Raw genomic sequence first — 25,060 nt, forward strand, 5'->3', positions numbered from 1 at the left:
TCTACGTAATTTGTATGAGGTGCTATCTCTACAGCCACGGCACCAATGTGAGTTTTCGCGAGAATGCACTGTCCGTATGAGAGGGGGCTGTGTATATATAAGCATGCGTATTTCAACACACATGCACGCACACACGCGTGCACACGTATACATATGTATCTATATATATATATATAGATATATAGATATATATGTGTGTACATATGCGTATGAGTGTTCGTCTGTGTCTCTGTGTGTGTGTGTCCCATTGCCATAATGTTTCGTTGAATTTCGTGAATGTTTATCAAACTGCTTCTCACGTTAATACTACCCTTGTTTCTTTTTCTTTTCCATCCCTCTTTATGGCTTCGCACCCTCTACTTCCTGCACACCGGTACACTACATGATTCACATGTTTAGGGGGGGCCTCTGCCCGTTACTGCCAAATTATTCTCGTGTTTAACACTCGGTGTATGCGTTCTTGCTTCTTCCCCGTCTTCCCTTGAAATTGATGCACACTTCAATTCTCCAGGGCGGAGTAAAGTAAGCGTGCCGGTAAAGGATATATAGCGCATCAGTAAATGGTAGCGAAGCTGCAGCACAATCCAGCTCCCACGACACTTAACTTCTATGAGAAAAGCTTCCAACAGCTTAGTGACGTCCAACAGCGGCAAACCGGCCTTCTCATTGGAGCCGCCGTGGGAGATGCGGCGGCACGCGCCCTCGATGGCTACACGGCCGAGGAGGTTGCCGCCGTCGCAGCTGAGAGTGGGTCATTGCAGGATGAGGACGAAGATCCCGTAGTATTCGCTTCTGTTACCCCACGTGAGCATAAGTCTGGTTTGCTTCGTCACCACTCTTACACGTTTTACCTCTTTTCACAGCTACTGCGGGTCATGGCTACTTCCCGTGGTGACTTCCCCGTACAATACGTGAAAAACGAATGGGTGGCCACCGCCAGGGCTCATCCTGATTGCTTTGTCCGCGAGCACGCTTCACTGCTGCATGTTTTGTGCATCACCATGCAACTACCGGTCATTTACCCATGGGCTGACGACAGCACGTTGCGTGAATACGCGAGTGACTTTTTGGAGTTCCTCACGGAAACGCCGGCGGAACGGGCAGTCGCCTCACGCGAAGACGTGTATGCCTACACTAATAGTGTCTTGGGCGTTGCTCTTCGCTGTCTGCAAAGTAATCCTGATCCGTATCGGAATGCCGCATTTATGGCCGCTCCCGGGACCGCTCATGTCTTTCCCGACGACCTGGCATTGTATTGCCCACCGGCTCTGGTGGGATCTTCACACTCTCGTACCGAAGAATTAAGTGAAGCAGACAGCAAAACAGTTCCCTTGTTTCCTGCGCGGCTCCTCGAGAGCGATGTACGCGTCGTGCGTGAATGTTTAGTTGTGGCGCGAGGGGCAGCATCGTTCGCCGAGGGCATTAAAGCAGCCATTCACCTCGGTGGACCCGTCTGTCAACGTAGCCTTATTGTAGGTGCACTACTTGGAGCACGAATGGGAGTCCGCCGCATTCCCATAAGCTGGTTAAGTGCGACCTACGACCATGTCCCCCTCGTCACACTTGCGTTGCAGGTTGCACAGTGGAGTTGGAATCCACCGCACCACTGAAAGGGTGGGATGGGACACCGCGTCTCGAGGGTTAGGGAAAGGGGGGAAATGGAAATAAGAGGAACTGACCTTGACCTTCTCCCTTGTCCGTTACGGCTCTGCTTGCCATTGGGCTGCATTGTCTACTCAAAATGTGAGTATGAGCAGTACAGGTTAATTATTTATGCTTTAGGTAAGTTATTTTCGTGTGGGGGTGGATGCACTCCTTTTTTTTCTTTTGTCTTTTTATAATTCTTATAGTAAACTCGTGTCGTGGACACTCGGGTGCTCCTCTTCCTGATTGTAGTAGAGGGAAGAAGTCCGCAGAAACTCAAAGTAGGACTCGGGGCCCTGACCACCGCATTGGTGTAGCTCCTCAGGAGTGCAATTAGGGGATTATAGAGTAAGGGAAGGGTCCATCAGACAGAAGAGCAACTGCTGTGAATTAAAGGAAAAGAAGGGTCTAGTTGCACAACAATGGGCACCGTGTCTCCGGCACGGCGTGTTGCGTCACCAGGCAAGGGAAAGCGGTCACCTTCGCGGGGGGAAACTCCAAGTGAAGGCAGAACACGACGTGCGGGGTCAAGTCCTTCCTCACGGCCGGGAATGCAAACGGCATCGCAGCGTGCGGCAAGGAAAAAGGAGGTCCGGCGACTCCGTGATGCAGAGCTTCTTCTTGATGAAGCGCCGCTGAGCATGGTGGGAGAACGCGCACAGGATGCACTTGAGGCAATGCTACGTGCTTTGGACATACGCCGCAACGCGTCGGCAACGCCCAAGAAAATGCAGCCGGTATGGCATCACGTAAAAGCGCTTGTTGTCACTGCTAATCGAGAGGGCCTTCGCCGCGCCTATGCCGCATTTCCGGCAGAGGAAGGTCACTACTTTTTCGGGAAGGCTCTGTCCACACTTGAGTATTCTGCAAGCACCGTCAACACAGCAGCGGACGGTGGTGAGTTTGCGGAGTGTCCGCTGCTTCTCAGTCACCTAATGGAGGCGACGCTCAACAACATTGCTTTTCAACAATATATCGCGCATGAGCCTCCGGAGGCCATTTTGAAAACCCTCCAGCGGGCACTGAAGGTGCAGCACCATCAAGCGTTTAGAACCTTGACATTGTATAACATGGCTGTTGCTTTTCTAGCCGCGCGACGGTATGAAGATGCTACAGAATTTGTTGCACGTTGCAGTCAAGTGGCCGAAGTGTGCTTGGAACTTGAAGTTTCGCTGACACGGGAGATATCATCACTCTACAAGGAATATCACACAATGGTCGCTACCCACGCCATTATGTGTCATCATTTACTTGCAGGGCTAGCAGCGTGGAGTGGAGAAAGTGACATGGAGGTGTACCACGCTCAGCTTGCTCTGTGCTGCGCAACGAAGTTCCTTGCAGAGGGTAGCGCGCTCGTCTCGCGCTGTCAGCAACGACTTACTGCCGCCAAAAGCGGAAACTCGGCAGCTGTGATTGCACAGAGTGACGAACCGCCACGTATGCAAATGATGACCGATGACCTCGAGATTCTTGCAAGTCCACTTTTTTTACAGTTTTTACTGGAGACGCAGCGGATGCAGCGAATTGTTTTCCCACCGCTGAAGGGGTTACAAAGGCGTAAAACGGTAGTGAAACGTGGACAGAGATTAGGATCCGGTAAGTCATCGCCCGAAGTCGAGGCCGAGGACACCGGCCTCACCGGCAGCGCCCCGCATCAACCAGCGGTCGACGGTAACGGAGAAGAAGAAAAAGCGGGTACCCACGCTTCCATCAGTTATTCAAGATCTCCGTCGCAGGGGGTCGGTGCAACCACCGACGTACGGATTGTATGCTCCCCCGTCGCATGTATTGCCACTGGTTGTGACATGCGTACCGGAGACGGCGTACGAGTGTTACAAAGGTCTTCGCAAGGACGTAAGGGGGCTGATGTGCTCTTTGGGTCGACTGCATGAACTGAATGCTGCAGATGAAATGATTGAACCGGGAACGTTGGAATCGGGATGTGGACGATCGCTCTGGAAGCTGAACGACAATACCGCGGAGAGTGCGCCGCCGCCGGGAAGGTACCTCCGAATAACTGATAGGAGACTACGCATGTTGTCCGCCCTTGTGCGCGACCTTCGCTTCGAAAAACTTCTTGAGGCCGCAATTCTGGCACAAAGCTACTGGCGGGGAATCTTGTCACGCCGGGAGAATAAACACAGGCTGCCGATGCTACAGGAACGAATGCGGCAGAGGGAAGCCGTAGAGCTTATACAACATGCGTACCGTAATCATCTTGCCACTCGCGGACCCATCAAAGAGAAGCACGAGCTTCGGGCTCACCGTCTCTTGGTACAGCGTCTAGTGGTAATTCAACGGCACCTTCGCGGTAGGCAGAGTGTAGTGGAGGAGCGAAACCGTGGCCTAGGTGTAATTGTGCAATTAAATGAAGCCATTTTAGAGGCCCGACGCCGGGTTGCGGCATCCATTGTCATACAATCTTCCTGGCGCATGTGTGCTGTCCGCATCCGCATCCTGAGGCTGCTCGCCGCCACAATTCGGGTTCAGTCCGTGTGGCGAGGTCACGTGGGTCGGGTGGAAGCACGTGAGAGGCGGGTCCGTGAGCGGCTGCGAAAGCAGGACCGATTGGCGGTGCTCCTCCGTCATGTTTATCCGGTCCAAAAGCGGTGGAGAGGTGTGCTGGCGATACGAAAGGCGAAAGAATACGTGGAAGGTTTGAAGAAAAATGTCGTGGCGTATTTAGAAGAACAAGAGAGGATAGTAGATGCCATGTGGGGTAGATTCAAGTGCGTGGCAAATGTAGAGTTGTCCGTGTTGAAGATATTGGATGTGCTGCGTGCTTACCGTTCGCGAGAGGAATGTGCTAAAATGTATCCTTCGATGCTCACGCGACGTCGCTTTTTGTTACGCATAGTATGGAAGAAACGCGCAACTCATATTGCTGGGATCATGCGTGAGCAGCAACTAACGAAATGGATGTTGCAGCGGCGCCGCGAGGAGGTGGCGGACGCTGTTCTGCTCCTTCAGTGCGCCGTGCGCCGATGGTTTGCCCAAAGGAAAAGTATGGCCCTGCGCCGGGCGTTAGACTGGACGCATGTATGTGCCCGCAAGATACAATCCATGTACAAACGTCAAATGGGCCGCCGTATGTTCTTAGAAGCCAAGATGGCTACCAAACTGAGGGAGGAGCAACGTATGATCTCTCAACTGAGGCACTACTGCGCCTCCAAGATACAGGCAACATGGCGTATGTTCACCGTGTGGCATGAGAATAAGGACTACCTTCATTTCTTGCACCATGGTCGTCATAAATATGCAACAACTATCAGGAATGCTTGGATCACCTACAGAGAGCGGCAACAGAAGAAAGTAATCATCGGGATGCGTCTTATGGAGCACCAGCAAAAACAGAGCGCTCAAGAGCAGCTTTTGTCAGTTTTGCGTATCCAAGCCATGGTCCGCATGTTCCTCGTTCGATCCCGAATGCTGCGAGATGGTGTGCAACTGCGACCGACGCTGGCCAAGCTGCATCGCTCCGCGAGAAGTATTCAGATGTCCTGGCGTCGACACGCTGCCTATGAGTACGTTTCGCAACTCCGCTTTTCGCGTGCGTACTACGACCAACACAAGGTGAACATGGAGTCCCTGCACACGTACGCAACCATGATCCAATCTCTGGTGCGGGCAAAGGTCATCAACCCGTGGCTGGTAGCGGTACGGGAGCTGGAGCTCGAGCAAGCTAGCACAGAAGAGAAAGAAAGAAGACGGGAGAAAATGTTAAAAACATATGCTCTATTTACAAAAGAAAATATGTTCCCCGGCGCAGGTAACAGACTTTCCGCATGCGGCCCCGAAGCCCTTGTGGCGGGAGGAAGAACGTCACTCGATACCGGCTCTTTTGTGACTCCCCTCCGGAACACAGGTACGAGTTATATCTCTGAGGGTCCATGTTCATTCAGTGTGAAGCTATGTGAAACGTGCGTATTGCCAACTCGGTCAGTGAGTCGCTCTTGTCTGTCGGGCACGTCGCAATCCGCAGATATTTGCGCGCAGAAGGGTGACGAGCACCAATCGTTGGACACTACTAGCTTACACCAAGTCGATGGCCAGAGATCACCCTCCTCGGACCAATTAGACGTAGTCAAGTCTTGCACCGCAAACGCTGTTCACCCGCCTTTGCGCAACATGGACACGAGGTCAACTACTATTCTCGGTTCCTTGTCAGCTATCTTTTCAGGACGCCCTGATCTGGAGGGTTCTGCCGATGGACGCAGAACCTCTGCAGGGTTGAGGGGGAGGGAAACTTCGCATTCTTCGTGTCCAGCAGGGTCTGAGTTTGCAAGCGTCACAACATCTGAATATTCTTCCTCTCTATGCTATGATCCAGTTGTTCTTGCCGCGGTGGTTGCATTAATTCAGCGCTGCGGTCGTGGATTTCTTTCGCGGGCTTCCACACGACGGAGCCTTCAGAAAAGTGATCGGTGGCTGGCCGCCGTTGATATACAGCGGATGTGGCGTGGGTTCTGCGCTCGGCAGCTGGTTGAGGTTTACTACGAGTTCTACACGGAAGAGGTGGAGGTAGCCGCAGCCGAGTAAGCTTCATGAGGTCATCACGGAAGAATAGCAGCTGCCGACGTACATAGGAAACACACCTTTCCCACCCGCTCATTCACATGCGCTGGTCACGCGTGGACTTTTGTTTAAACTTGTCTTTCTGCTGCTGGAAAGAGTGAGATGTACCCAATAAAGATGAAATGCCGTCATGGTTATCACCGCTACGGCAAGGACCGGGCGTGTAGATATATTGTACATGTTTCTATTAGTTACTTTTCATGTTCTACTCCTCAATCGTCCCAACATACACCCCTCTTTTTCTACTTTAAATTCCCTCCCCTGGGGGTGTGCACACAGGGCCACAACAACGCTGTATTTCCGATCTCCTTCTTACCTTCTTCATTCATTCCCTTTACTGCTACCTCCTTCTAACACCGTGGCCAGCATATCCCGAGGCTTTATATATAGGTATATACGCCGGCGTCCGGGAAGATAAGTGATTTTTTTTAAAAAAAGGAAAAAAGAAGGGGTTTCTGCTGGAGCGGTAGCAGGGACAATCGTGAAGATAAAAGAGAAAACAGAACTTAATTGGGAAGTCGCTCTTGTGGGGAACGAAAGAGAGGAGAAAAGAGGGAAGGCGCCCGAGGGGAAAGAGCCAGAAAACTATTGGAGAGGAAGGCATCATGCAACACGACCGTGACCGGTACGACAGCGAGGAAGATGATGAGGAATCTCTCCCTTTCGATGGTATTGAGAAGGCTTCTGTGCTTCAGCAGTGCCGCGTGTTCAACGACGTGCAGCTCGATATCTCAGCCTGCCTGCGCTGTTTGACGGAGTGCTTATACCTCATTTATACGGGAACTACATTTACAGAAGCAGAAGCCACGGAACTTTTCTTTATGTCAACAAAGCTGCTTCAGTCAAATAGATCAAGGTTGCGACGGTTGCACTACGTGCTGATGAAGGAGCTCAGCCCATTTGTCGAGCAGAGCTTTATTGCATCCAACTCACTTATGGGTGACACCAAAAGCAACAATGAGTCTAATAAGCGAAATGGTATGCGTACCCTCTGCAAGGTAATGAATCCTTCACTTTACCCTTTGTTGGACCGTACCATCGTGGAGTCCCTCACGTCGCGGAGCGAGAAGGTCCTATTAGCCTCTCTCATTACAGGCTTCCACGTGGCATTGAGCCACCCCGATTTAGCGCGCAAGTGGAGTACGCAGCTGAACGAAGCCATTCGAGTGCTGGGAAACACGCAATACCTGACTGTCGCGATCATGCATATTATCCGCAAGAGCGACCGCGTTACTGTTAAGCGGTTCATTGAGCAGGTAAGAAATGGGGTGGTTCGGTCTCCCCTTGCTCTCTCTTTCCTCGTGAAGTTGACAACCGACGTTCTGCAGGAGGGGTTCGAGGAAGATCCCGAGGTCAAAAAATACATTGCCACTATGAGGCATAGCAGCAGTGAAATTGTGGTGTTTGACACGCTGAGGTGTATGTGTGTGGCCGGCAACGCGTCGCCGCAGCAATTTGCGTTAGTTGCCTCGGTCGCGCAGATATATTTGAACGCGAAAACCAGTGTATCGCGTTTCTGCGCCATTCGCGTTCTGCACGATCTCGCCGCAATATACCCTGACGCGGTAACACCCATCAGTTCCGATATTGAGCAGCTCATAATGGATCAAAACCGCTTCACCGCCTCTTTTGCAATGCTAACATTATTGAAAACTGGCACGGAAGCATCTGTTGAGCGGCTTATCGGTGCGCTTGGTAGTGTGGGACAACTGCGAGAATTACCCGATGAATTCAAGGTGGCTATTACACTCGAACTGCGGAGCGTGAGTGCGAGATTTCCACAAAGGTATAACTTGTTCCTCGGCTTCCTTGTCAAGCTGCTAAGTGATGATGGCAGCAGCACCTTTAAGGAAAGCATCGTTGAGGTGATTACGAGCGTAGCAAAAGCGAATGATGGCGCAAGGGAGGCCGCGCTCAAACACCTTGTCGATTATGTCGAAGACTGCGCCCACGTTAGCATTCTTCACCGAGTGCATATGTACCTGGGCGATGAAGTTCCACGGTCCGAAAACCCAGCCCTTTTCATCCGCTATATTAACAACCATGCTGCTCTGGAGTTCCCGGAGGTGCGGGCCGCCGCCGTCAGCACATTCGCGAGAATCGCTGCCCGCGTTCCATCGCTGCGCCGATCTATTCTCCCGTTGTTGAAGCACAAATGTAGCGACGAGGATGACGAGGTGCGAGACCGCGCCATTATGTACACAAAAGTGTTCTTGCTGGGCGACGAAGACGTGATTCATTCAATGGTGACGGAGGTTTCCAATACCGTGGCCGCGAGGCGAAAGTTGATAACCCCCATGACCCCCACGCCACTTCTGGAGCCAGTCAAGCGAAGGATGTGCCAAGCGGACCACTCGACGGTGGCGGTTGAAACAGGAATTGGTAAAGAAGCGGCTCACAGTAGCAGTGGAGGCGGTTCAGTTCCGGGCAACCAGTACTCCTCGGCAATATCGGAGGGACGTGCAAAACTACTGAAAATCAAGCAGTTGCAGGAGCTGGGTGAACCTCGTGCGTCAAGTGAGCCGGTGCCCCTATCAGATCCCGACAGCGAGTACTTTGTAACACTCATTAAGCACGTATATGTCGCCCATGTGGTGTTGCAATTTAGGGTCAAAAACACCATGGATAGTGTGGTCTTCCGTCGCGTTACGGTGGAGATGGACACGGAAGAGTTGGATGCAGAGCCGCTCTATGCAATACCCATCAGCGCCATCGAGCCTGGAGCTACAGAGTATGCTTATGCGGTTCTACAATACAGCGAAGGGAGGTACCCAAGTGGGACGCTGGGCTGCCGTATCAAGTTCGCTTTACAGGAGCGTGATGGCAGTAGTGTCGCTGGTGAAGGTGAAGAAGAGTACCCACTTGAGGATTTCGAAGTCAACGTGAGTGACTTCATTACGCCAATCGATCTTGGTGAATGTTTTCAACAGAAGTGGGAGGAACTTCGGCAAGAGGAAACATGTGGGACGTATGCCTTGAGCTCCATGCGCAACCTCACTGCTGCCGCGCACGAGCTGGTAGAATTCTTCGGCATGCATGTAGTTGGGGGGAAAGTGGATAAAATTACAGCGGCATCCCATACACTTCTTATGTCGGGAAGTATGGTAGATGGCGCAAGTTCGCTCGTGATGATTAACGCTCGTCTGTTCATTGCCACAGACAACACTGTGGCCCTGCAACTAACTTTGAGGGGTGGTAGTTCCGAATTGCGTGAATATCTCTCTGGTGCGCTGCTGTCGTAGGCGTGTTTTCGCAATCGACGACTAACTGTGCTTAATTGTGCCGCAGTTTTCAGCGAACAGAACACTACCTTCGTTTTACGTGTTTGCATACACACAAGCCGCGTAGGCACACACCGACGCCAAGCCTTCGTTTTCGTGTAGGCATGTATTTTTGGAGGTTTGTCTTTCGACACTCTTTGCATTCCATCTGTGATTGTGGAGAGATGAGATAGTGCATGAGGAACCGTCAAGAAGAGAGGATAAATTGGGGATGGTGTGTGACGGATTGTCATTTGCATTGAGGCACGAAAACTGGGGAGGGAAACATGCCAGGGATGCGAGAAAGTCACCAGGTGGCGCGGTTCTCCCAGTGTTTCTTCTTTCCCTCCGTGCTCTTTTTCTGTGTGCATTTCCAAACGTGCAGACCATTCCCTTCTACCTCGTTACTTCCTTCATTGCATTTGGTATGGTGTTGTTGCCGTGCCGGTGCGCGGGGCTTCGTGTCTTTTGTATTCCTTACTCTATATTGCTGTGCCGGTCGGTCGCCAGTAACCTAGGATGTTGCTGGCACTTTTTCGCTTGCTTGTGGCACAGTGGCCTGTGGGAGAGGGCGAGCTATTTAAACTCGTCCATAAGAAGAGGGAGAAAAAAATAACAGAAAGGAAAGAAAATAAAAAGGGTCCGCTGAGGAATTGAAAAGAGGTGACTGAACATACGAAATTACGCGACACAAGGAGAGGAAAGGGGTAATACGAAGAAAAACGAAACGAGATGCAAAAGAAATATATATATACTTATTTTAGAGGAGGTCTTAGTGCTTTTAATACCTCTGCTGTTAATGGAAGGATGGCGGAGGCAACCAAACAGGCAGCAGGATTATGATGTGCGGCAGTTTGGTGTGTGTGCTAAGAATTTGTCAGAATCGTCCTGCATCATCCGTTTGTGAGTGTGTTTGTGCGTACGCATTCGTGCTCGAAGGACGTATGGGGTAATTCCCTTGTTTCTTTCTACCATTGTGCCAATAAAAATATATCTCGCCTCCTCAAATTTTCCTCGTCTTCCCTCCACATGTGCGTTTCCCCCCAGTACTCACTGGAGCGCACTCAATCATCGTGATAAACATACGTGGACATACACGTCAGGCGCTGCACTGAGGGTATTTCGCATAACGTAGAATTAGAGTGGCCAACTTCAGAAGCTGTCGATGGATAGTGGGACCAAAAGGGAATTCGGTCGCAACGTGACGAATGTGGACGACTTTAAGGGTGCCAAGTTAACGCCTTCAAAGATCCACCACCAGAAGTTTGAGGGCAGTGACAAACGCCATGGAGTCAGGTTGGCCGACGAAGGCAAGTGGTGTATTCACAAACGGAGCCGGGTGGAGCCTGTCGCCGCCGGGCCTTCACGTGAGAGGAGCGTGGAGGAGACAAAATCCACAACGACGTGCTGCTCCTTACCTCTGCCAAGTCAGGAAACAAACCTCTGCAGCATTCGTGGCGACAGCAACACCTGCAGTAGCGATGACAGCAGCATTGAAAGGTACTTTGACGAAAGTTGCGAGGCTATCGAAGCTCCCACAGCTCCGGCGCCGCGACCTCCGTCACCGACATGGAATAATGCCTTGCGTACCGTATCGGGGACAGCTGCTGCCGTATTGCAGGACCTAAAAAATGCGGCATCCCTGCAAACTGACCAGAGCAGCAGTAGCGAGGTGCTGCCATCACCACCAGTAATTCCACTTATCTTGTAACAGGTTATATCCCCTGACCTCTGATCCCGTGAGAGGTGAGCGTGCAAAGTACAAGGGGAATCTTCTGCAGCATGCATACAGGTGCTCGTTGAGTGTTGAGAATCTTTTCGAAAGCGCGGCACGAAGTGAAGGCTTCTGATCGGTTGTTGTTAACTTTCCTCACGCTTGTGAGTACAGACCCACACTTTCTCCTTAAGATCATTTTTGTACCCCCTTTTTATTCATTCACTGGTTGGGGAACTCTTCAGATAGATCCCGCTATCTTCAAAGCCTAAAGTTAAAGGGGCTTGATCATAGAGAGTGGGTAGCAGATCGTGAATGCAGGCTAGAAGAACGAGGAAGTTTCCCTCTTCTTCTGCATCGCAAGCGGATTGATTTGGTAGATAGCGGTTCATTGTTAAAGTTTCTAGCTTTGCCACTTTGTGGTCGAAGAAATTTTGAACATTTTGCTGTGTACTGCTCCCCCCGAAAATAAGTGTATATTTCCTTGTTGCCTTACGTCGGTGACTGCTCGTACATTATTTTATTTTATTTTACTTGTCTATGGTTACTGTTTACGACACCACTGTCACCTAAAGTGTGAGACGGCGCAGCAGACCGCGGGCACTGCACTTGTGGTCAGTATTGACTAATAAAGTAAATATCAGCCGAGCAAAAAGGCATCATACGGCAAGGGTAGGTCCAAACACATACACGCGTCTTCTGCATATGTTGCGGCTCGTGCTGACGCTGCTAGCGAAGAAGAAGGTGCCACCTCCGCCAAAGCGGGGGCGACCCGCGACCCCCCAGCGAGGGAAGTCGAAGTTAGTTCCAAAGGGGCGCTCACCGTCGTTGACCCGAAAAGTGACACCGAAGGTCGTCAGCCGTCAGTCGCCTGCGAAAAAGAGCACGATCAAGGTATCCACTGCGAGGGTTAGCCGTAGGAGCGATAATAAAGGTAGGGGGAGCAAACTGATCGACGATGTGGACAGCTTTCCCGTGGCGGCTGCCGTGGAGCATGCGCCCGCCGTCGTCCCGTCAGTTGAGGTTGCAGCTACATCCACCGCGATGACGGTGACTAGAAAACCACACTACTCTCTCGCCACAGCTGTTTCAACTGTTATTGTCCCTCCCTGCGCGAACGCCGTGCTGGAGACGATGAAACAGACGCTCTCACCTTCCGTGAGATCTCCAAGTGAGGCTGGTGTCGACCTCTGCGGTGATGGGAGCGGTGTCGAGCAGGGCGGGGAGCCACCGTCACAAATGGAAGAATTTTACACGCCAAAGAAAGGACCTCTCTTTGCCACCGCTGTCATTGCCGGCACTAATGCGGTTAAACAAACCAGTCAATTGATCCCCTTCTGCCACCCAGCGCGCATACACAAGTGCTCCTTTACCTTTAGGCGGCGCGTGCTTGGCGGCCTTACACGCATTTCCTCCCTTCCTCATCGTGTTGTTTTGAGGAAAAGAGCAACACCTTCCCCTCATTCGAGCCGCAACCGTCCTGAGTGCAGCGTTATTTACTGCTTTTGTACGGTGGCAACAGATGATGAGACACGTTCCGGGGTAGAAATGGAGGCACTAGCTGGAGCAACGATGGCAGCACTCACAATGTACGACATGCTGCGCGCCCTTCCGTCTGCGCAGGAAGATGGAATCAGCGTTGGCGAAGCCTTTGTGCTGGCAAAGAGAGGTTCCCGTGGGGACTTTACGAAGCTCCTCGTATCTGAGCTTCCAGCGGAGGACTCGGCTGGTGCCATGGGCGAGGTAAGAAGAGCGGCATTAACCACAGGACGGGAGGATAACGCAAGTGAGGACAATTTCACATACGCTGATGACTATGAAAATCTAAGTGGTGGGGAAGGGCTGGAAACTGGAGTGGAGGAACACAGGAAAGTTGGAACTCTACAAACCTCCGGGTCGCGATGCGGAGGGTTAGACGATGGAGAGCACCAGTCAGAAGAATTCCACGGCGCTGCAGATGCCATTGATGGTGATGCTGCGAGGCGGGAGCGTCAGCGTGAGCGTGATGCAATTCTTGGTGAGGCAGAGGAAATGGAGGCGGAAGGGAGTGTTACCAACCCGGAAGAAGAGGAAAGGGCAATGCCGGAAGAGGCTGCCACTCTGATAGATCGGAGCGCTTGGTGGAGGTCCACCGCACGGGATCGGAGACTGCAACATTTGCAGCAAAATATGAGACATGAAGGGAACTCAAATCGGTCGGCACCTCAGGCTCCGGCACACAAGTCACCGGAGGTGAGGCCACCGATGCAGAAGGATGCGATGAAGAAGTTAGGTGTGAAAAACAAACCTCAGGAGTTGCCGTTTCAAAGGCCAAAGATTATACCGGTGAGTAAAAAATCTGTGAAGCTTGTGGATAAGAATGGTGGTATCGCTGTTCCGAAGGGGCAGCGCGTAGTTGTGGTGGAGGACGAGTATTATGAGGAGAATGGGGATGAAGCACACGCCGACGATGAGATTTACGGTGGTGATGATAGTGAATATGAGGAACTTTACAACGACGATGATGCTTTGGGGGACGAAACTGCATTGGAGTCCGAGGCGCAGCATAAGAAGTTGCTGAGGTACAAAAGTGGTGAGTCTGTTAGAGCGCAGACCACATCCAGGGGTGCCGTCAGCGTCCACAAGAAAGGAAGGGACTACCGTGATAATGACAGCTACAACGACGAGAATGCCAGCGAGGACGGTTTGTTTGAAGAGGAGATGGAGATGGGTTCACGACAGAAGGTTAAAAAGGGTAAAATAGTTCAGTCATTGCTTTCCCGAAGGGGAAATGCCAGGGCGACCGACGATAGCTACGATCACGACAACCAGTCTGTGACATCTCCCAAACACGAATCGTGGGATGCCGAGGAAGCAAAGGAATGGGAAAGCGAAGAGGATGATTGGAGTAATATAAATATGCACAATGAAACCGAGAGTGTAGCGAAGGGGCATCTGCACGCCAAAAGGCGTAATCCCCTCCCACTACCGAAGAAAAAGGAGATGAAATTCAAGAAGACTATCAAACAGAAACAACGCCCTGAGAAACGGTAGCGTTCGTGTTTAGATTTACAACGGCAGTTGTGCGCAAGGTCATCTTGCAGTATCGCCAAGGTCACACTGTGAGCCTCCCGAGAAACTCAGTGGGGCTGCTGCAGTTGTGAAGCAGCAAAATAGAGTAACTCGCAGGTTAGAAGCACAGTGACCACATAGAGTTTCAAACAATCATATACTTTTCCCTTCTGCGTCACAGATAGAGGCATGTCGCACAAAGCAGCTACGGAAGTATTTAGTGACGGCGTTGGCACCTGTGTTTGTTCGTGACTTTCTGTATCTCCATTGTAAGCATGCTCAGCGCGTTCCTTAGCGATTTTGCAGCATGTCCATACATTGGTGCATATGATGGGGGAAGGGGATGTTTCCCCACGTACTACCATTAGACCAAAAAGAGCACATATTTATATCCCGTAATTTGTACGTTAGTAATACATTGAACTTTCGGCCGCTTTGTTGTGTGCCTCCCACAGCTTCTGTTTTTTTTTCTTTTTTACCCTTCCTCATCAACTGCTTTTTTTTTTTTGGTGCCCTTTCTTTCGCTCAACTGGGAGACTGATATGTGTGGATTTTCGCGAAAAAAAAAATCCGGTGGTGTAAAGTGGTGTGGAACTGAGGAGAGAGGGCTTAAGTAAAACCATACCATTAAAAGTTGCACATGCGCAGCAGGAACCTGTCCCCGTTTTCTACCTCCACATCGTGGCGGCGAGCACTTTGTATCAGTACAGCGGCTGAAACGCCCTCTTATTTTTCCTGCCTTCTCTTCTATACTGTACGGCAGTCATCAATGACACACTGCGCAAGTAAGAAGCAGGCAGATGGATCAAAAGATATTGGAGATGCCGCATGGAGGGAGAAGTTAACCACACAAGAGTACCGCGTGCTCCGTCAGAAGGCCACGGATCCGCCATTCGGGGCTTACAATACCCATTTTGAAACTGGGACATATCACTGCGCCGGCTGCGGAACACTGCTTTATAAATCATCCATGAAGTTTCCCTGTGAGTGCGGCTGGCCAGCGTTCTTTGACTGCGTGCCGTTGGCTGTCCGTGAGGAGCCCGACAGTGATGGGGTCCGAACGGAAATTTTATGCAATGCGTGTGGAGGGCACTTGGGCCACGTGTTTCGTGGAGAGGGCTTCAATAATCCACCACCTAACGAACGACATTGTGTGAATGGAACAGCTATTCGTTTTCAATCCGAGAAGTAATATGTGTTTTAGAACCCCATACCACCTGACGTACGTGCAAAAAAAAAAAAGAAAAAGAAAAGTAATATCGCAACATGTTGTTCCTCTTATTGTTATTATTTCTTTTTGCACTAAACCCTCTTCACTACATGCTTTGGTTGCGTCTGCTTTGACTGACTCTTTTTTTTTCCCCCCTTTGTCCACTATTTTTCGACGCCTTATTGCCGGTTAGGGTCACACTGGCGGTTAAGGGAAGTGGTGGAAATGGAACGGGAGGGAGTTCCCGAAAGGAACGTAGAGATAAATAAAGGTGGGATGGGGAATTAGTATTAGTCGATGATTTGTCACAAACTAAGCCGGCGTACATTTCCTCATGTGGTTCAACTGTTCAACGCGCTACTCGATAATTTTTCAAAGCGTTAGTGTAACCCGCTCTCTAAAACTGCCACTTCTCTTTTTCTTCGGTATTTTCGCACTCCCACTCTCAGCTTCACACACTAACCCCCAGCGCTTGTGGAGTTGCTCACCCAGGACCTGAAGGAGGGGGCAAAGGAGCAAAGGTAAAAGATAGACAAGGGTTATTTTAAACAACCTCATAAACAAACTTGTTTTTTTTTTAAGAAAAAAAAAGTGTCACTATCCCGCACTTTCTTACCTTATCCGTTTCGTCGCCCGCGCGGGGGTGGTGTGCACTTGCTTAACTTTCTTTTCCTTTAAGAGGGGAGCGGTTTAAAGTGGTCACGCGACCAACAGATGAGCGACTTAAACGCCATGATAGAAACTTTGTATGCCGGCCGCCTAATTACAGAGAGGCAGGTGGTGCAATTGTGTGACTGGTGCAAAGACATCTTCCTGGAGGAAGGTAATGTTGACGTGGTGTTTGCACCGGTTACCCTTTGCGGGGACATTCACGGTCAGTTCTTTGATTTGTTGGAATTATTTCGTCACGGCGGGCGTGTGCCGGACACAAGTTATGTCTTCATGGGCGACTACGTGGACCGCGGTTACCATAGTGTTGAGACGCTTATATTGCTTCTTCTCTTGAAGGTCAGATATCCTGACCGCATCACACTCTTACGTGGAAATCACGAGTCTCGGCAGATCACGCAGGTGTACGGATTCTACGATGAATGTTATCGCAAGTTTGGTAGTGCGACTGTTTGGCGCCTGTGCACGGACCTGTTTGACTACATGCCACTTTCGGCGGTTGTGGAGGGCAGTGTTTTTTGTGTGCATGGCGGTCTCAGCCCACATATCGCCACATTAGACGAAATACGGGCACTAGACCGCAAGCAGGAAGTGCCACATGACGGTCCAATGAGTGACCTCCTTTGGTCTGACCCAGACGAGATGGAGGGTTGGGGTGTTAGTCCACGCGGCGCTGGTTTCATCTTTGGTGGTGATGTGGCTAAAACATTCAATCACAAGAACGGCCTGAGCCTTATAGCTCGTGCACATCAACTCGTTTTTGAGGGATACAAATCGATGTTCGACGATAACTGCTGCACTGTGTGGTCAGCACCCAACTACTGCTACCGTTGTGGCAACGTCGGATCCATCATGCGCATAGGTGAGCAGTCACTGACGGACCGAAGCTTCATCACATTTGGCGCTGCTTCCGCTGAAACCCGTGGCCACCTGACGAAACAAACGCCACCGGAGTATTTCCTATAAGCAATGGTTTCTTTTTTTTTTCTTTTAGGAGTTTTTACGGCAGTGGGCAGAGGTGCTCCGGCAGTGGTGGGCGCTGGGGAGGGAAGGAGTGCGAGGTTTGGGGAGTTTCAGTGGTGCAAAGGGCGTTTGCCGTCTGCCTTTTTTTTTGTTGGTTATTTCATTCCGCGGCTCGAGTACGGAGGGAGTTGGGCTAGGAACCGGAGAGTAAAGAAACGCTAAAATGGGTGAGTGACACGTTATTGTGTGTGCGTGAGTGCGCTCTTTTTTATTTTTGCTCGCGCTCTTCAGGGCTCCGTGAAACAACCACACTCCGTGCATTCAGCGGGGTACTTTCCCCTTTGTTAATAAAGCAATGTCATACACTACAGTGCGATGTGTCTGAGGGTCTTAACTGCTGATGTTTTCACATTGCTCTTACTTAGGCACCGACCGACTGGTTGAGGAATTGCAGAGCAAAAAAAAAAACAAAGCTAAGAAAACTCAGTTACTACTTCTGTCGAAGGGTTGGGGCGAGTGACTGTGATCACAGATCGATTTCAATGATTCGCCTTCGTTATCGTGCGCGGGAAGTGGCATTCGGGTGGTCGAGGGGACCGGCGCTGTGGTCTACGCGGCGGTTGGAATCGATGGGATCCACCTCGTGGCGCGTTCCGTCAACAAACAAAGCTGTGGCGCAGTGGTTGTACGGCTCAGCTGCGGTGGTGGGATGCGTTGTTGTAGTTGGTGGTGTCACACGACTCACTGAGAGTGGTCTGAGCATAGTCGACTGGAAGCCGGTGACTGGCGTAAGGCCACCCACCACACAAGATGAATGGGAGGAAGAGTTCGCGAAATACCAGAACTTCCCTGAGTTCAAACAAAGAAACACCATGACGCTTGAGGAGTTTAAGTTCATATTCTTTTGGGAGTGGGCCCACCGGGTGTTAGCGCGCAGCGTGGGAATTGTCTATGGTGTGCCCCTCTTGTACTTTGTTTGCAGGGGCAGATTCAGAGCGCAGCCTGCGCTTTTGGCCACGCTGAGTGGTATACTTGCACTTGGAGGGGCGCAGGGAGCTATGGGATGGTACATGGTGCGAAGTGGCCTCGACCCTCAGTTACTTGATGAGAGGCGGAAAGCTAGAGTTTCCACCTACCGACTAGCCGCCCACTTAGTATTGGCCTTCACCATTTACGCCTCTTTGATGCGTGTTGGGTTTGGGCTAAAAATGCCGCGGATGGCACACTTTCCCGGAAGGACGCGCATTCAGGCTTGCGCTCGCTGTTGCTTTGCGGCGGTGCTTTGCACAGTAATTTCAGGGGCTTTTGTGGCAGGCCTCGGCGGGGGTCTCATGTACAACGATGAGCTCCCGTGGATGGGTGGCGGCTTCATTCCACCGCGGGACCACCTTATGGTTGTGGAGCCGTGGTGGCGTAACGCACTGGAGAACCCCGCGGCGGCGCAGACGTGGCACCGTTTGATGGCGGCTGTCAGCACCACCGCCATCATGGCGATGAATGCCACATGTTTTCGCTACCGTGTTGCCATTCCGCTCAGCGTCTGGAAGAGTGTGGCAGCCGTTAATGCCATGCTAATCGCGCAGGTGTCACTGGGGGTTTGGACTATTGCTTCTTATGTGGATCTCCCCGTAGCGGTAAGTCACCAACTGGGGTCGCTGCTGCTTCTTACAACAACAATCCGAGTGTGTGCCGTTCTCGGATCTCGAGGGTTGGTACTTGTGTAAGGTGACATGCCTCATCTCACATCCACCGAAACATTTATGCGTCAGGCGGCGTCTGCGATGGATTTGAATGTAACCCCCGTTGGTGATAATGGGGATTTCTCCATTATTGTTCTCAAAGTTGGAACCAAGGGGAACACCTTCGAAAAGAGGGAAGAAAGTGAAGTAAAAGTATGGCGGGTTAGCTTCATCATTTCGTTCCCCTTGCCCCCGTCCTCCGAACCCTCAGCGTAGGGGAAATGGGAGGATGGGGAGATATAACAGTTAAACGCATTTAACTTACATCGGTGCACTGCGAGAATCATGTACGTGAACCGTGTTATTATTATTTTTTTTTTCTGGTAACGTAGTTGATTTTATTTCCCTTAGCCTTTTCACCGCCACCGCCACCGCGCACACACATATGACGTATCGGGTGACGAGGTGCACAAATTCATGAAAGAACACTCATGTGGCATTATCGCATAACAGGTAACCAGGGATCCCTTGTCCTGAAGTTTCGGCATGGAATGGCCGCGTTTTCTCTGTAACCACCCAACCTGGTGATTCTGATTCCTTCGTCCGTTTGTCACACACCTACCAATAAAACCAGACTGCATCCTCAGTTGAACCCTTGTGTGGTTTCTATTTAAAAAAAAATAAATAGTAGAAGGTCTGAGATGATGATATGGCTGCAACGCAAAGTGTTCCTATTAGGGCTCTTTTGTGTCTTGGTGGGTATGATTGCGTGTGTGAATGGCCACGCAAATGCAAGCTGTCCGGAGAGTTGCGATACCGCGGGTCGCTGGTGCGAAATCCGTTTTAACCGCGGCGGCAGGGTCAGTGTTGGTGAATGTAACGCTTCATCGTTCACATGCGTTTGCAATGATGCCGTGGACATTACCGTAACAAGAAATGAAGAGTCCTGCTGGTGGAGTGGCTCCTTCGATATGACGAATAATGTGAGTGAAGAAAGCCTGTGTTCAGCAGACACTGCGCAGTGTCCCCAGACCTGCCAACAGGCGGGCGAACAGATTACCCGATGCGCGGGGAGTGTATTATGCACCGAGGATGGGGACGGATACATTTTTACCTGCGCCATCTCGGAAGGGACGATACTCCATATCAATAAAAGTGTATATGGCTGTTTGACAACAATTGTAGAGCCGGAACTCCACTGCAATCCAAAAGTGACTTGTAGTGGTCACGGGTACTGTGTGAACCCTCACACGCTATCGAACAGTTGCGTTTGCTTCTCAGACCCTATCAACGGCTATTGGGTTGGAGCGAATTGCTCGGAATGCCATGCAGACTACGGCCCTGGTGGGGGTAACTGTACCCAACGGACATCAACAATACGGATTATTCTTTCATCGATTGGGAGCACGTGGGCCATGGTGTTGCCCAACATGGTGGTGCTCTTTCTATTTGTGGTGCTTGGCCTGATGCGCAGAGAATCGGAATCTGATAGGAGCTTTCAGTCGACCGTGTTGCGTAAAACGGGATTATCAGCTGTACAGGTGGCGCGGCGCAATCGGTGCGGCCTTTTCAACCCAAAGCTCATCCCCCCACGACCACCACAAAGCCGATGCTTCCTGAACGAAGGGGAAGGACGAGCGAAGAGGCGGGGCCCCCCCGCTTATTAATTGGCGAAGCGCTTGTAAGCACTGCTCAAAAGCATTTCCACACACACACACACACCTTCACGTTGTCGCGGAAACGGGGGAGGGGGGAAGGAAGGGGTGCATTTCCCTGTCGGAAAGTTTGCAATAAGTGGAAAGAGCTCGGGCATGCATAACCAAACGAAGCCGCTGTGTGCTTCTGTTTGTATTCTGCATAAAGTGCAAATATGAGTGGAACTGAAGGTGACTAGTCGTTTCTGACCCTTATCGTAGCGCACTCGTCCCGTCTCTGTAATTGCGCTGCCGCCGCATATAACCAACTTTGCAGGACCCACCCCTGCGCTGCGTTGCGCAGCGGCAAGAGTGAGGGCAAGGACGCAGTATTGCACCCTTCCTTGCCCTATTATCGAAATCCTTTTGTGCGTACGCTTTGATTTGTGTGAATCCCTTTCTGCATTGGAAAATTGAAAACAAAAAAATACTTACACGTACCCGAAGAAGAGGCAAAAAAAGCCTTTTGATTTTGAATAACATACGTGGGCGCGTTGTTACTTGAATCGTGTTGATGCGGCGCCCATGGTGAAAAGCGTTGCAAAGGCGTTGTATCTCTATGGGGGTGCATCTCCTGCGTTCGACCTCCTCCCCACTTGATGAATTTGACAAGACACGATAGCGGCCAAATGAAGCAAGGGTAATTGAGTTTCTTGCGACGCCGGGAGGGCACGCATTCGGAGGGGAAGTTCCAAATTAGTTCAATAGCACAGGAGAGAATGGAAAGGAAGTAAACCGCGTGAATGTGATTCCTCCCACGGACCCGCCCCCCCCCCAGGATGTGAAAAAGGGCCAATGTTCCATGCCGGCGCTAAATTTCTCAGAGGGAAGGTCAGCAGCCTGCGGGAGCGGCGGGGTTGCGAGACACAAGTCAAAGCCAACGCACCGCGACTCGGAAAAGGTAGCGAAGGGCGAGGTTCATGAGGTGCTGCGCTTAGCAAAACCCCACAAACTCCGTTCCGCACTCCACACACCCACATGCCTCGCGCAAAACAAAAAACTGAGCACCCCGGAGCCTGTTTATTGGTACTCGTTTCACCCCATCCGGGTGAACATTCACGATGTCGCCAACCCAAGCTGCCAGGTCCACAACCGGTAACAGCTTTGACAAAATGGCAAGCGGCTTTGCAGTGCTGATCGATGCCCCGTTTGCCTTGCGACTCACGGCACTCCTCATCTGTGGAACATACGTTGAACCCCTAGAACATGCCAGCCGTAGACGAGTGCCACCGTCGACCACGGGCCCTCACACCGGTTACCGCAGGTCACTCGGAAAGGAAGGGGGAGGCGGTCACGGGATGGCGAAGTCGGAGCGCAGGTCAGCGTGACAGAAAAGGATAGCCGCATATCATCCGCATGAGCAATGTGGAAAACAACTGGGCGATTGGTTGAATGCAAGTGGGCACTGAAGAATCATGGGGCGTTTCCCCGCACCATCTCAAACCCCTGGAGGGTATCGTTACACGTGGAGATGCCGAATTTAGGCACCACCAATACAGCCGCACATACTTGCGTGACAGCCAAGTTCACTAGCCACAACACGAAGAAGGCAGAATAGGTTAGATAAACCCAGAAGACTGGAAGAAGGATATTGGAAAACAGGAACGGTGCTGAACGGAAGGCCACCGGTGGTGTCTTCCTCGGATGAAGGCGGCGATGCCTGTTGGGAATTGTCCACCCGCCTCGGAGATTGCGGAAACAAGTGCGCTCAAACCTGCGGATGGCAGGCGCAAATAAAGGACATGCGGTGGGGAGCGGGAGGGGGGTACGACGAGAGGGCACTCAACGGGTTAAGGGATATACCGCCGAAAGAAAAAAAAGTGGATCAACGCACCCTCTCCTCTCCGCCGCAACCATTCCCAAAACCCTCCTTCTCACCTCTGTTGCCGTTCCCGGCCCGAGTGATGCGCACCGGTGTGAAGCCGAAGCCCTACTGCCCTGTGAAGTGCTTTTGAAAGATAACAGGATACGCCCAGTTACGAGGAAGCGAAAGTTTAGGTTGCAACGCCGCATGTGCGACCTTCGACGATTCCCTCCTGCTCTCAGTCGGTTGCGGGCACCTTCCTTCACATAGCCACGTGGCTTTCTCAGTCGTCTTTTTAGCTCAATCAGTCTTCCACATGTATTACCGCAGTGCGGAAGTCAGCGGGTTTCTGCTTACGTTTCCTTCTGCGACCTTCAAGCGCCTCCCCGCACCATGCGGTGGTCTCTAAACTGCATCTTTAATGTGATTTTGGGTGCGTGTCTGGCTCCTCCGAGCCTTCCACATTCCATGTTGGGCTACGGCTTCCCCTTGGTTCTTTCATCTTCGCTAACAACCGCGATCGCCCCATCCACTTTCCGTTCCGTTGCGCAGCATTCGGTAGACAAGCCGTTCCCCATTACCACCGGGAGCCATCTTAGTAACCCCATGAGGTCTCTTAGAAGTGCCTGCAGGCGCCCCGCACCAACACCTAACTCGTTATTCGCTCCGCTTCAAGGTTCCCAAGAGCCGCTCGCATTCCCCGATGCGTTGGGTTTCGGGAGCCACTTAATAGAACAAAACTGAAGGTGTGCAACCTTCACTGCTACCCTCAGGCAGCCTATCTCAGAACGGCGATACACTATACCGAGGCGAAATTATTCCAGGCTTCTGCTGCCTAAAATTTAAAAACCCTAACCCAAGGAGCACACACACACATACAGACACATTGCATCAGTCAATAACGTCATTTAAGCATCGTCCGCACCACACTTAAAATACTGCTTTCAGCACTCAAACATTACTCAAACCACTCCTAACGCAGTTGAAGTGCTAATCTCAGAGTTACCTGGAGTACTCATAAATGGCTTTTCAAATCAAATGGAGATCACCACACTAGTAAGGCATACAGGACTCGTTACAGCTCAGTATCTCAACACACAAAGAAGGAGGCAGCACAAAGCCCACCCCAAAACAGCACACATCACTATCCACAATTGTTCGTGGAGCATTCATTTGTGTTAGCGAGACGAGCACAAGAGGAGCAGTTGGTTTCAATCCTTAGTTTGCCGTTTGCATAATACATGGTCGAAAACCAATGCCAATATGATTCCTCCTGTGATCTGTAAAATTAACGACCCAACAAAAATTACTAATGTAGGAGTGGGAGGTTCGGCAGGGTCACGCAGGAAAACGATCGGTGCCATTAAAGGATGCTACTACCATCCAACTCGGAAGCAAATACACGGCGGCATGCATGTGATCGATAAGGAATCAAATCAAATACAATAGTGAACCCTAGCGGCATCCAAACTGTTAAGAAGATTGACGCTCCGAAGGTGGGTGAGCCAGGATAAAAACAACCAAACAATTCAGTGGGACGAGTAAGTGACACAGAGGAACCCAATATGGCCAAGTCACAGAAACTATCAGTGGGTACCACAACAAATCTGCAGAAAAAATTAATGGCGTACACTTCGCAAAACAACGCTCATCCACCATATCAACTCTCCGGTGACACAGCAGCACCAAACAGGCGCCGAGTCACCTTCCAACCCAGGAGTTACTCAGTGTGACACACGTATATGTTGACTTTCATGCCACCACCAGTAGTACACTCACGCTGCTTCAAACCGTGTACCAGCTAACGGCAGGTATATTCATCCAGCACTATAAAGGAATTAAGCATCTAAGGATACGCAGGCCCTGCTGATTCTGAAACAGTCCCTAATACAATATTATCCTTACCACTAGAAGTAACTAAATTCATTAACAATCATGAGGGATATAAAGATAGCAATCGGTTTCTGGAAAAGCACCGAACCAACAGTAAAGAGAAAGTCAACAACGCAGCCACAAGCGTCGAGTTACCAAGGAGGGGGGCGGTGGTTGGAAGTATTAACGACACATAACGCGCACAACAACTGCCCAATTAAGACGCTTTGCACCCTAAGATCCCCATCAATTCATTTAACAAACAAAGAAAGGGATGAGAGGCGGGACTATCATACAGCCACGCTGCTAAGCCTTCCTACGTTAATGCAGAGTGCGGCGGATGTGACAGCAACCCCCCAAACCAACAGAAAAAACTCAAGGAAATTATTCTTTACTTTGTATGTGCGTTCTTCTTTCATACATCATTCGGTAGCACTGCTATAGTCAGGAGAACAGAAGCGGCTTTATTAAAGAGCAATTGCCATTCCCTTAACAACACATCATCTCCTTTAACCAAACCCCATATCTCCTTCTTTCCGATTCTTGTTCCACTCAACTTTACATATCCACAGATGGCTCCTTAGAGGGTTTCTTCCCCCTCGCAGTTAACGAGCCGCTCGGCCTTTGCCTCCGAATGCCGTCCATCTTCTCTTTCATTTCAGCCATCTGTTCCGCAAGCTTGGTGCGTGCGGCACTCAGCTTCGACAGTTTATCCTTAACTTCATCCTCGGCTTTAATTATATCGGCCTTCTGCTTCTCCAGGCCCTTCAATCTGAACTGCAGGTCCTTCATATTCTTATCGAACAGATTGTCCTGACTCCTCATGTCACCCATCAGCTCGGTCATTAAGTCCATGTTTTGCTTCCGGAACTCCGCTTCGCGCCGCGTAATGACGGCTTGCATTTCGATGAGTCTCCGGTCCATG

The 25,060-nt window shown here is 50.9% G+C and overlaps 10 protein-coding genes across 10 annotated transcripts, besides 1 other annotated feature; all 10 read left to right on the forward strand.

The window, feature by feature from the left end:
* Nucleotides 1-146: 146 nt before the first annotated feature.
* Nucleotides 147-205: a microsatellite.
* Nucleotides 206-560: 355 nt separating this feature from the next.
* On the forward strand, nucleotides 561-1,610 carry Tb11.01.3710 (hypothetical protein, conserved; the record flags this gene model as incomplete). The annotated part of the gene is made up of 1 exon (XM_824156.1): nucleotides 561-1,610. The coding sequence occupies one exon, from the start codon at nucleotides 561-563 to the stop codon at nucleotides 1,608-1,610; it is 1,050 nt and encodes a 349-aa protein (XP_829249.1).
* Nucleotides 1,611-2,066: 456 nt separating this feature from the next.
* Nucleotides 2,067-3,536, forward strand: Tb11.01.3720 (hypothetical protein; the record flags this gene model as incomplete). The annotated part of the gene is made up of 1 exon (XM_824157.1): nucleotides 2,067-3,536. One exon carries the CDS (start codon nucleotides 2,067-2,069, stop codon nucleotides 3,534-3,536), a length of 1,470 nt encoding a protein of 489 aa, XP_829250.1.
* Nucleotides 3,537-3,555: 19 nt separating this feature from the next.
* Tb11.01.3730 (hypothetical protein, conserved) lies at nucleotides 3,556-6,183 on the forward strand (the record flags this gene model as incomplete). The annotated part of the gene is made up of 1 exon (XM_824158.1): nucleotides 3,556-6,183. One exon carries the CDS (start codon nucleotides 3,556-3,558, stop codon nucleotides 6,181-6,183), a length of 2,628 nt encoding a protein of 875 aa, XP_829251.1.
* Nucleotides 6,184-6,824: 641 nt separating this feature from the next.
* On the forward strand, nucleotides 6,825-9,461 carry Tb11.01.3740 (coatomer subunit gamma; the record flags this gene model as incomplete). Its single annotated transcript, XM_824159.1, has 1 exon — nucleotides 6,825-9,461. The coding sequence occupies one exon, from the start codon at nucleotides 6,825-6,827 to the stop codon at nucleotides 9,459-9,461; it is 2,637 nt and encodes an 878-aa protein (XP_829252.1).
* Nucleotides 9,462-10,644: 1,183 nt separating this feature from the next.
* Tb11.01.3745 (hypothetical protein, conserved) lies at nucleotides 10,645-11,190 on the forward strand (the record flags this gene model as incomplete). The annotated part of the gene is made up of 1 exon (XM_824160.1): nucleotides 10,645-11,190. The coding sequence occupies one exon, from the start codon at nucleotides 10,645-10,647 to the stop codon at nucleotides 11,188-11,190; it is 546 nt and encodes a 181-aa protein (XP_829253.1).
* Nucleotides 11,191-11,898: 708 nt separating this feature from the next.
* Tb11.01.3750 (molybdenum cofactor biosynthesis protein, putative) lies at nucleotides 11,899-14,226 on the forward strand (the record flags this gene model as incomplete). The annotated part of the gene is made up of 1 exon (XM_824161.1): nucleotides 11,899-14,226. One exon carries the CDS (start codon nucleotides 11,899-11,901, stop codon nucleotides 14,224-14,226), a length of 2,328 nt encoding a protein of 775 aa, XP_829254.1.
* A 658-nt stretch (nucleotides 14,227-14,884) lies between these two features.
* On the forward strand, nucleotides 14,885-15,436 carry Tb11.01.3760 (hypothetical protein, conserved; the record flags this gene model as incomplete). Its single annotated transcript, XM_824162.1, has 1 exon — nucleotides 14,885-15,436. The coding sequence occupies one exon, from the start codon at nucleotides 14,885-14,887 to the stop codon at nucleotides 15,434-15,436; it is 552 nt and encodes a 183-aa protein (XP_829255.1).
* A 732-nt stretch (nucleotides 15,437-16,168) lies between these two features.
* Tb11.01.3770 (protein phosphatase 4 catalytic subunit, putative) lies at nucleotides 16,169-17,089 on the forward strand (the record flags this gene model as incomplete). The annotated part of the gene is made up of 1 exon (XM_824163.1): nucleotides 16,169-17,089. One exon carries the CDS (start codon nucleotides 16,169-16,171, stop codon nucleotides 17,087-17,089), a length of 921 nt encoding a protein of 306 aa, XP_829256.1.
* A 539-nt stretch (nucleotides 17,090-17,628) lies between these two features.
* Nucleotides 17,629-18,810, forward strand: Tb11.01.3780 (cytochrome oxidase assembly protein, putative; the record flags this gene model as incomplete). The annotated part of the gene is made up of 1 exon (XM_824164.1): nucleotides 17,629-18,810. The coding sequence occupies one exon, from the start codon at nucleotides 17,629-17,631 to the stop codon at nucleotides 18,808-18,810; it is 1,182 nt and encodes a 393-aa protein (XP_829257.1).
* Nucleotides 18,811-19,466: 656 nt separating this feature from the next.
* Tb11.01.3790 (hypothetical protein, conserved) lies at nucleotides 19,467-20,432 on the forward strand (the record flags this gene model as incomplete). Its single annotated transcript, XM_824165.1, has 1 exon — nucleotides 19,467-20,432. One exon carries the CDS (start codon nucleotides 19,467-19,469, stop codon nucleotides 20,430-20,432), a length of 966 nt encoding a protein of 321 aa, XP_829258.1.
* Between the last annotated feature and the right edge of the window lie 4,628 nt (nucleotides 20,433-25,060).

Source organism: Trypanosoma brucei, assembly GCF_000002445.2.
Source record: "Trypanosoma brucei brucei TREU927 chromosome 11 chr11_scaffold01 genomic scaffold, whole genome shotgun sequence".
NCBI classification, from domain to species: Eukaryota; Euglenozoa; class Kinetoplastea; order Trypanosomatida; family Trypanosomatidae; genus Trypanosoma; species Trypanosoma brucei.